We start from the raw sequence: 11469 nt of genomic DNA, 5'->3' as shown, positions 1-11469 counted from the left end.
AAGAAAGAAAGAAAGAAAGAAAGAAAGAAAGAAAGAAAGAAAGAAAGAAAGAAAAAAATAGGAACCATTTGACAAGGCCCTTAGTCCCTACATTCTAGAAGACAGCCACTTTATTGCTCACAAATATAAAAAAATTGGATGTAGCGCTGTTTTGAACTTACATGATGCAGAATAAATATTAACATTTTCTTTAGAACTGTTTTTAGTACTTGATAGTTTTCCTTTGTTTAAATTCCCTCTTATGGGCGCCTGGGTGGCTCAGTGGGTTAAGCCGCTGCCTTCGACTCAGGTCATGATCTCAGGGTCCTGGGATCGAGGCCCGCATCGGGCTCTCTGCTCAGCAGGGAGCCTGCTTCCTCCTCTCTCTCTCTCTGCCTGCCTCTCTGCCTCCTTGTGATCTCTCTCTGTCAAATAAATTAATAAATAATCTTAAAAAAAACACATAAATTCCCTCTTATAAGCGAATTCTACTGAGTGTTCCTTATTCATTCATGGCTTATCCCACAGGTGATGTATAACCAGTGGTATGGGTAAAAGATGAATGGCCAAAATTGTGAAAATTTACTGAAGTCACAAACTGAACTATTTTTTGGTGTGATTCACAACCAATACATCATGAAATATTTGATGCAGTAATTTTTTTTAAAAGATTTTTGTTTATTTACTTTAGAGAGAGAGAGATATCGGTGGGGGTGGGATGTAGAGAGAGAAGCAGACTCCCCACTGAGCAAGGATTCCATCCCAGGACTCTGGGATCATGACCTGAGCCAAAGGCAGATGCATAATTGACTGAGCCCCCCAGGCACCCTGATGCAATAATATGTGATGGGAGAATTATCAGATGTCTTAATCAAACAGGCTTGTCACATCTCTGTACTCAGGATGTTCCAGAAAGTGTACATTTTTGAAATGGTAAGTCTCTGACAAACACTTTTTCATGGTCTCTTGAACAACCTAATGTGCGTTAGAAGAAGTAAGATGATTGAATGGGAAGATATAGTTACCACAATCCTGGGACCTCCAACGAGCTTCACATTTTCACCAATCAAGGTTAAGAGTCTCAGGAATTGGGTGTCTTGGTAATCAAACCGTTTTCTAAACAGCACCGACACAATAACATTAGCAACAGAAGCATTCATTACTGTATTTACCTCAAAGGGCTTTCCTACAAGAGAATTCATTAATCAGATTAGGAATACTCACATAAACAGTATTAAACCAGTTCTGGAACGATGGGGACAGACTGTCCACTAAAGATTTCATAGAGGAGCAAGATTATTGGTGACCATGCCTTTTAAGGAAAGGTGAGACTAGATGAACCTTGAAAAATATCCAGAATTTGGTTAAAAGATTGCCGGAAGGCAAACTAAAAGTATAGGTGTCAAAGAAAATCTACATTTGGCTCAGTTAAAGAAATTAAAATGTGACAGGTGAGGGCCATTTCAGTATGCGTATGCGTGTGTGTAGCAAGTGTTAATGCATAGCATCTGAGAAAATATCAACCTAGAAATTTACCATCAAGTTCATAAATTTAAAAGAGGATTTCTAGATGATTAAAATGAACTTAAAAGAACCTCATCTAGAGCCTCTTGTTTTAGCCTCTTCTGTTACTGGGACCTGTTTTCTTCAGCATCATTAGAAACTATTTAGATTATTAAATATACATTAGTGGATGTACATTTATTTTTGGCAACCAAAATGCCAAGATTTACTTTTAACATCAGCACCTACCTTAATGTGGAGGCTAAAGGCTTGGGGGAATTTCTGTAGGGAATATATTTCCTTTTTAGCATATAAATGTAAGGGTGTTTTAGATACTGTGTACACAAAGACTTGAGAAATTAATGTTTGTTAGGAGCTTAACACTGCAGAGGGAAAAGATATTTTCCTGTAAGTACTTTCTCCAAACTGCTGATGGGCTCTCTCTCTGTGTACAGAGACTGCTAACTTAGCACATGGGTTCCCGAGCTTTCTGTTTCTTGTCTGTATTCATCTCAGGTTTGCCTGCCTTTGACCATTTCTCTTCATGTTGCTACCTGCATCCATGAAGAAAATATTCAAATGGACATTTTTTTTTTATTAAGGAATGAGCTCAATTTACTAAGGAAAAGAGAAATTAAAATATTAAATAGATAAAATATTTAAATAATATGGAATTAACTGTATATCATTTAAAGAGATCAGAAATACACCTGCTACTGAAGAACAGTTACAGATGGAAGGAAGCAAAAGAGACATGACTAGTGAACATGATGCATGGGTCAGGATTTTCTTTTGCTACTCAGGACATTAATGGGGCAATGGCAAAATCTGGCCAAATAAGTTTAGGGGATTACTGAGTCAATACTAATTTCCTGAGTTTTGAAAATTGTACCTTGGGAATGTGAGAGAATATGTTTGTTTATTTCAAGGGAACGCATTGAAGTGTTTAGGAATAAAGAGAGAGCATGTCTCCAAAGCACTTTCAAACAGCTTAGAAAAAGACAACGAGAGAGAAGGCTAACATAAAATGCTGACATTTCGGGAATCTTACGGAAGAGCACAATTTGGGGAATTATTTGTAAATTCTTAGAATTTTCCTACAAGACTGAAATCATGTCTACATAATAAAATATAGCATTCAGATTCTTCCTCAGGAAAAATAAGATGTGGTTTAGTTCATTCTACGCACCTCTGTGAGACTCGAAGCTGCGTATGAGATGCTGGCATTCCTCTAAGATCCTGTCTTCTATGAGCCGCTTGCCCATTCCAAAGTTCCGTAAGGTGGTCAGGCTGAACCTTCTCATAGTTTTCCAAGTTTCACCATGAGAGAAGACAATTCCTTATAGTGAGTAAAGTGTATGAAAATTGTGTCCACAAGGTTTTTAATATTTAATTTGCGAGGACAAGTAAAAATTTAAGAGAGGCTTTCTTCTCCCTGTTGGAAATAAGAGGCTTCTCTTTCACTCAGAGCATTTACTTTAGAAGACTTGTATTTTTCCCTTTTTAAAAATCGTAAATAGATACTCATATCATGCACATATAATGTAGATTATATATAAGTCCATCTGAAGATATGAATAGGTCTTTTGTCAATGTTGTGACCTAGCAATGGCTTTCTCAGGGACCTGGGGGCCATCTGTTCAGAATATAAACATCAAGAAAGAGAGTTCCCCTTTCTCCCAGTAGGAGCCTTACTTTGGTGGGTGCCTTGCCCCACATTGCAAAACTGCCTCCTATCATAAAGATATGAGGACTTTATTATTCTTTTGTATACAGACAATTAACACAGATGGTCACCCCAATTACTGGGTGTATCTAGGATAAACTATATGTGACAAATGGTGCTGTCAAGCCCTCTTGTTATTGAGGACTAGTTATTGTTTTCCTTGAGAACATTTTTGTAATGGGTTGAGTCTGCTTGATTGTATAACAGAGTGAGATTTGTTTCTGTCTTTGCCAATTCTTTGTAGATTGTCTGTGATACACATCCCATCTTGGTTTGATGCTTATTCAACAATAAAATTGTTTTATTTTTCTATTACGTTTGGGGAGAGGAGGATTTCTGGGTTGGGAGAAGATTTCGGTTTTAGTTCTATTTCTTTGACAAATCCGTTAAACAAATTCTGAGTCTCTACAACAAGCTAGGTGTGGTTAAGGGACTGATGAACATTAGAAAACAAAGTTTTTTTTTGCTAGGGAAAGATTTGGACTACGGACACAAGACTCACCTGAGAAAAAAGTTAGGAGTAAATTATTACCAATTTACCAAGTAAATTATTACCAAGTCAATTATTGCCAAGCTTCCACACTGGTGTTCTACATACTAATTTCTAGGCTCACGTGTTGCTATAGCACAGAGTAGGTGTTTAATAAATATTTATTAACTACAACAGTTATGTGAATTTGTGCATGACTAAAGGAAATAATAAAGTCTTAGAAGAGTTGGGGTATACGCTAACTTACAGAAAAATAGAGAGAGGATTGCCAAAGTGGCCCATATTTTTCCACGGTCAGTTCGTGGTGACGGTGGCATTACTCCTTGTGTTCAGTCCCTAACCCTGGCCCTTCCTCCACTGGCATTTTTCCTATTTTTCTGTGGAGGTTCCAGAGACAGGGGATGTCTTTCTGAGTTGGAAATAGGAATCGTTTCCTGAAATAAGAAATCAGAATAAACTAAGGCAACCTAGGTGTTGGAAATGAGACAGCCCCATCCCTGCCAGTGTCAGCATGAAATCCAAAACACCTAGAGAGTTCTCTGTTGTGCAGCTGTTGCCACTTCATGGGAGGTTAAGCCTTCCTTCGAAAGGACACTGGTGAAGGTTAGATTCTGCTCACGTTCAGTTCTTAAATTAATAGAATGTCATTCTGTCTGTGGATCCTGTGGTGCATAAAACTCTTTTATAACAAATATGTGAATCTTCAAACTATCTAATGTTAATATTTAATGATTTACACTTGAGAACACAGTAGTAGAACATGAAAGGCCCTCAGATGTTCCTGTATCTTTCAGGGCATAGTGATAGCTCAGCCATGTCATTGTGGAGAACATCAATTTAGCATTATAAGGAAAGGAAGTTTATTCATTCATTTATTTATTTATTTACTTACTTATTTTATTGGCTATTTTTTTAAAAAAATATTTTATTTATTTATTTGACAGAGATGAGAGAGCAGAAGCAGGGGGAGCAGCAGAGGGAGAAGCAGGCTCCCCACTGAACAGGGAGACTGATGCAGGAATCAATCCCTGGACCCTGGGATCAGGACCTAAGCCAAAGGCAGATGCATAACCAACTGAGCCACCTAGGTGTTCCTAGAACTTCTAAAAACTGGCACCCGGGGCATGTGGGTGGTTCAGTGGTTAAGTGTCTCTGCCTTTGTCTCAGGTCATGATCTCAGGGTCCTGGGATTGGGCTCTGCATTGGGTTCTCTGCTCGCTCAGCAAGAAATCTGTTTCTCCTTATCCGTCTGCCACTAGTCCCTTTCTCTACTTGTGCTTGCTCTCCCTTTCTCTCAAATAAGTAAAATCTTAAAAACAAACAAACAAACAAAAACACAACCTGGCACCAAAGTTTAAAATATCTGTAAGTTACATGGTAAAATATTAAGATGAAGTAATACTCCAAAATGGTCTAATGCTAAAGAAAATATTAAATTTTTTCTCTATTTATGCAAAATTGGGTTAAAGAATGCTTTTACCCATTTGGGTAGATTACTACACAGGGTATGGGGTGGAGAACGAATCATTTTCTCTTTGAACAAAAAGTAATTTCCCTATGACCAGTTAAGTCACTTAAAAAGAAAGACTACTTGATTCTTAAAATGATTTGCTGAGGAAAAAACTGTTAGATTTGATATTGATATAAATTAAAATGATTTTGTGTATAATCATAGCATCAGTGAGTAATATGTTAAGTCTTATGAAAAAAAGCAGAGATGCCAGAGGGAAGAGACAAAACGTGTCCCCAGTTTCCAGAAGGAATAGAAGAAGATCGATCCCAGGTGCTAAAGACCAGGGACTGAATGATCTGTGTTCTTCAATGTTGATTTTATGAGATGTTAGTAAGAATTCTAAGAAAAAGAAATGTAGGGGCGCCTGGGTGGCTCAGTGAGTTAAAGCCTCTGCTTTTGGCTCAGGTCATCATCCCGGGGTCTTGGAATTGAGCCCCATATCAGGCTCTCTGCTCAGCAGGGAGCCTGCTTCCTCCTCTCTCTCTCTCTGCCTGCTTCTCTGCCAAATGTCTCAAGGACTGTTGTGGTAAATGTGTGTGTGTGTGTGTGTGTGTAGTTCAATAGAATATTACTCAGGCCTATCAAAGAATGATATCTTGCCCTTTGAACAATATGGATGGAACTAGAGGGTATTATGCTAAGTGAAATTAGTCAGAGAAAGACAACTACCATAGGATTTCACTCATAAGTGGAATTTAAGAAACAAAACAGAGGAACATATGGGGGAGGGAAGAGAGAGGGAAACAAGTCATAAGAGACTCTTAACAGTAGAGGACAAACTGAGGGTTGATGAAACGAGGTTGGGGGGGAACCTAACTGGGAGATGGATACCAAGGAGATGCTTGTAATCAGCACTCATGTCGTAAGTAAGTGAGGAATCCCTGATTTCTACTCTTGAAACCAATAGTACACTGGATGTTAACTAATTAGATTTCATGTAAAAAGAAAAAAAAAATGTTGCAAGGATTTATAAGTGTGAAGACTGAATTAAATAAAAGTATGTAGACTTTTGGTGTTTTTCTCAGAGGTTTTAACATCCCATAAGGCACTCTGGAGTTCAGAGAGAGGCCTTTATGTAGCTTTCTCAAATTCACTTCACTGACACTGGTTTTTGCATAGAACATCTACTAGTATCTCAAAGAACAAGATGTTGGAGAAGGATAGTGTGAGAAATGCTTTTTCAAAAAGTTGTTGAAGCATTAAAATGGCTTAGTAGTATTTACTAGATACCAATATCAATTTACTAAAAATAATGTCAAGATGAAACCATTCCCATTTTTAGAGTTATTAAATGAGGGTTATTGTAATAACTTAAAGAGTTATTATATTAGTGGACTGACAGAACAGTATAAGATCCGGATTTCCTCAAGGCATTTATCTAAGACACACAAAAGCAAGATACAACAACTTTATCCAGCTGAAAATATGGTTCTATATTATTTATAACACTACTGCTATTGTATTTTTTGATGGATCAGTGGCAATCATTAGACTGTGACCTCTTAAGCTGATGTCCTCTGTTCTCTTTGTATTTCCCTAGTGCTGACTATACTTTCCTCATACTTTTTGGTTAATAATTATTTGTTTAATAGAATTATCATGTTCAATGAGAATAAAACCATAAACATAAATTTTCCCCTCAGTAAATTCTATTTGTGTGATGTACATTGATGAAGGGAAAATTAAATCATGAAAGGAATTATTAAAGATAATATGGTGCAATTGATTTAATAATTTTAACTATAAGGATATATCTTAAGCTTAGAGTTTATTACCTTTTCCTTCAAAAAGTCTTTCAAATATAGGCACTTGAGATTGTTCCCCAAATGGTTCACCATAATTGACCAGAGCATCTTTCACTGTCTCATATCCAGAGAGAACCGCCACCTTCTTTGGACCCATTTGGATGCTGTAAATGGAGCCATATTTCTGGGAGAGTTTAAGTGTATAAAAAAAAGAGAAGCAACTAAAACATGGTATCGTAATAAAAAATGAACTAGGTCTTGATCTTTGAAAATTTAATTCTGACCAATTAATCAGTTTTATATTCTTGTGAAATGACAATACTTGACTAGTTCACCAAAGATACTCCTTGGTTGCTATACCTGTTTAAGCCATAATTATTATGATCATCCACTGATTGCCCTTAAGCTCCATTTTGTTTTGGGATTTCCAGTAGCAGGGCACTGACATCATGGAATTGACTCCTAGTTTCTCTCTATTATATTTTTGTCTGGTCTCAGAAAATGCCCAACCCGGGCTCTAGGAAGACAAAGCACTTCCTAACCAACACACTTGACTATCTGACCACCATATTCATGCCCTATTCTTTGTGGGATGCTGTAACCATAGTAGGTCCAAGTTAGTTCTGCACTACTATGTGACATTTCGTACTATAAAGAAAACATTTAATTTTCTTTGATAATTAAAAATAACAAGAGTGATCATTTATTGCTTCCTAACTATATTGACAGTATCTTTTTTAATGCACATTGTAAACCAAAAAAGTAGATGTTATCATCATTTCCATCATATAGGCAAGGTACAGTGGCCTCAAGAAATAGTAGATAATAATGCTCAAAAAGCATATACATGGAGACTTTTCATCTGCAGAGCTTATGGTTTTTACCCAACTAAGGTTTAGGTAAAAATGAAAAATGGACTTTTAACATTTCTTTCTTTAGGAAACTTGACTTTGGAAAATAACATTATAATTGCAACACTCGTGCACTGTTGGTGGGAATGTAAATTGGTGCAGTAACTATGGAAAACAGTATGGAAGTTATGTAAACAATTAAAAATAGAAATACCATATGGTTCAGTAATTTCACTGCTGGGTATTTGCCCCAAGGCAATGAAACATAGTTTGAAGGTATATGCACCCCTCTGTTTATTGCAACATTATACAACAGCCAAGATATAGAAGCAACCCAAGCATCCATCAATGGACAAATGACAATGGATAAATGAATGGGGAAGATATGATACACACACACACACACACACACACACAGGCACGCACATGCACACAGAGGACTATTACTCAGCCATCAAAAAGAATGAATTCTTGCTATTTGCAATTACATGGATGGACCTAGAAGATATTATGTTAGGTGAAACAAATTAGACAGAGAAAGACAAATACCATACGATTTTACTTATAAGTGGCATTTAGAAAAACAAAACAAATGAGCAAAAGGGGAAAAAAAGAGAGAGAGACAAACCAAAAAACAGATTCTTAATTATGGAGAACAAACTGATGGTTAATAGAAGGAAAGTAGCTGAGGGATGCGTGGACAGAAAAAGGGGATTAAGAGGTATAAACTTCCAGTTATAAACAATCAAAGAGATGAAAAGTATAGCATAGGGAATATAGTCTATGATATTTTAATAATGTTATTTGGTGACAGGTGATGACTACAAAAACCTTGAATTTAAAGAATCACATTAAGATTGTAAAAGGGTTCAATAACTTAGGAAGATAATAGGATTTAAATTTTAATGTTACAGTTAAGTAAAAATTAAAATAGGAATTTGAGTCTGTGGGGACAGTTTCTTAGGTGTGAACCACAACATATACATTGGATAAAATGTCAGGATTCAGAAAAGGAACAAAAATAACCAAGGTATATTTTGAGAAAAAAAATGTAGACATAGGCTCAGAAGAAGTGATGAAAAGACATTTCATAGGTGAAATTAACACAGAACAGTAGGACAGAAGTAGAAATGATAAAAATTGAAAATCTAAATAGTAAAAGATTAGGCTGGTTAATATGTAAGCAAAAAACCAGGAATGTTAGGAAACAAATAGGGTTGGGCACATGGAATTAGATGAAAGACTTTGTTGAGAGATCTTGTACTCTTGAGGAATCGACCCGTCATGTGAACTTTGAGTATAGGAGAAAGCCGTCAAGTAGCATTAAAAGATCAGAAAATGAAAGTTACTAGTAAAATTTAATTGCTCTGAGTCACATATCTGTGGAATGGAGATAAAAATATCATCCCTATTTTCCTTTGAGGGTGGTTGTAAGGAATAAGTGAAATCCTTGCAGTCCTTTGTAAACTAAGAAGTACAATATGAATATTAGATGACGGTGATGATGATTGTGTTCTCCACAGAGGCAAAATAATGGTTTTCTCTTCAGTAGATCTCCTGTTATGGTTTTCAAGCTTAGAATTTATAGAATATAGCAGAACTCAATATCAATTATCTGCTCTTTGCTCTTAAAAATAGGAATTTATGGCCAAATGCAAGTTTTAAATATTATATTTTTGCTCTTCCCTCCCTTCCTCCCTCCCTCCTTCCTTCCTTTCTCTTTCTTTCTTTCTTTCCTTGTTTCTTTCCCATCTTTCTTCCTTTCCTTTCTCTTCCTTCTTTTCTTTCTTTTCTTACTCCCTTTCCTCTCCTCTCCTCCCCTCTCCTTCCCCTTCCCCTCCCTTCCCCTCCCCTCCCTTCCCTTCCTTTTCTTTCCTTTCTTCCTTCCATCCCTCTATCTTATTCCACAATCAAGAACTGTAAAATCTTTGAAGTGGAAATTAGAGAAATTTGTCCAATATTTGGTCTAGTCCTGTAACTGTACAGACAAAGAAATAGAGATTAAATTCTTATATAAATTTACACAGCTAATTAATGACAGTCAATTTTGAGTCTCAGTTGCTGGGACCATACGGTCGATTGTGCCTTCCACAGACACTCTTTTTAATAACAATTAAAATTTTCTAGAATAAGACTATAATCATAATCAGTTCCGTTATAGAGAAATATGTAGGACATAGAATATGGATATAGAATATGGAATATGTAGATCAAAGTGGCTGAAATAAAGGATACAGATCATAAATATTTCAGGGTAAAATTCCACTTTAAATAGTAGAAATATATTTGTTAATATTTTTATATATCCAAATTTAAAAGAAACTAAACATTAAATAAAATAGCTCAATTAACTTTGAATCCTATTTAATTACTTCATTATACATATACAAACTAGTCATAAGTGTGTGCTCATGCTAATACACTCGTGAGGGTAAGAATGAGGGTAGAAAATTATAAATAAGTATGAAATGAACAATCATTTTTTACCTCCAGCATAGTTTGATACGGCCTCTTCAGATTGAGAATATGCAGATTTCCAATAATTGGCAAAGGTCTGGGTCCTGGAGGAAAATGTTGCTTGGAAGCTTTAGTCATGAAGATTTTAATATTGAAAAGAAAAATGAGAAGCAGGCTCAGAATTGGAACTAAGACAGAAGAGTCAAACCCACTCATTATCTTTAAGTAGAAGTAATTGTCAAGATAATAGAAATGTTTGCAATTGCAACCAGGCAGAATCAGCGGCTTCCAGTGCAAATCAAAAGCATGAAGGCATTGCTCGTCATATTTGCCCTATCTTCTAGTCAACCATCTATTTTATAATTAAAATGAATTCAGCCCTACAGGGTATGCTTGCCTTATTTCAGCTCCTCCCCCCTTCTCTCTTTTCACTTCTCAGTGCAACCTGCTTTCTCCAGTTGAGCCTGGAGGAGGGATTTTCTCTTCATGTAAAACAAGGATTTGTCTTGATATTTCAGAGAAATACAAGATATTCAACAAGATATTCTACACTTTCACAATAAAAAGAATTGTATTGTTTGCTAGGATACCCCGTGATCTGTGTGTGGTTGATTGGTCAAGTATCAGTGTCACACCAAGAATGTCAAGGCTCTTATACAATAAGTTCTCACCCTTCCACTCTCCTAAGAGTTTCATAGGAGTCTCAATGCCTGGAAAAGAGCATCAGTTTTTAAGTTGAGGGCTGTGTGCAGATCCTAGCAGGTGACACATTCTCTGTGAGCCTTAGTTTCATTTTAAACTGAGAGAAATAAATTATTCAATTGTTGCAATGAGTTAGAAATGACAGATAAAAAGCTCCTACATAGACTTAAAATTCACTGCCAGGCATTCCTCATTTTTTGCCCTTTTCTCTCCTGGTAAGCTTTCTCATTTGTTTATGTCTGTATTTCTTTATGTCTGTATTCTTTTATGTAATTTTAAAAAAATCTTGATATCATTAAATTTTCCACCTTTTTGTACTACTGACTCTCTCTCTCTCTCTTTTTTAAAAGATTTTATTTATGTATTTGTTAGAAAGCACAAGCAGAGGGAGAAGCAGGGAGAGAAGCAGGTTCCCCACTGAGCAAGGAACCCCCCATTGACCCTCTGTGATCAAATCCCAGGATCCTGGGATCCTGACCTGAGCTGAAGGGTAGACAGTTAAT

At 36.3% G+C, this 11469-nt stretch overlaps 1 protein-coding gene across 1 annotated transcript in view; it reads right to left on the bottom strand.

Moving 5' to 3' along the window:
* LOC132018633 (cytochrome P450 2K6-like) overlaps positions 1-10402 on the bottom strand; it is a 20862-nt gene extending 10460 nt beyond the window's left edge. The window contains 4 exon segments of the mRNA XM_059401554.1: positions 1005-1165; positions 2672-2821; positions 6987-7151; positions 10297-10402. Coding sequence (XP_059257537.1) covers positions 1005-1165; positions 2672-2821; positions 6987-7151; positions 10297-10402 — 582 coding nt within the window.
* Positions 10403-11469: the final 1067 nt, after the last annotated feature.

The sequence above is a fragment of the Mustela nigripes genome, chromosome 5 (genome assembly GCF_022355385.1).
Source record: "Mustela nigripes isolate SB6536 chromosome 5, MUSNIG.SB6536, whole genome shotgun sequence".
NCBI classification, from domain to species: domain Eukaryota; kingdom Metazoa; phylum Chordata; class Mammalia; order Carnivora; family Mustelidae; genus Mustela; species Mustela nigripes.
This window is presented reverse-complemented; position numbering and strand designations above follow the sequence as displayed.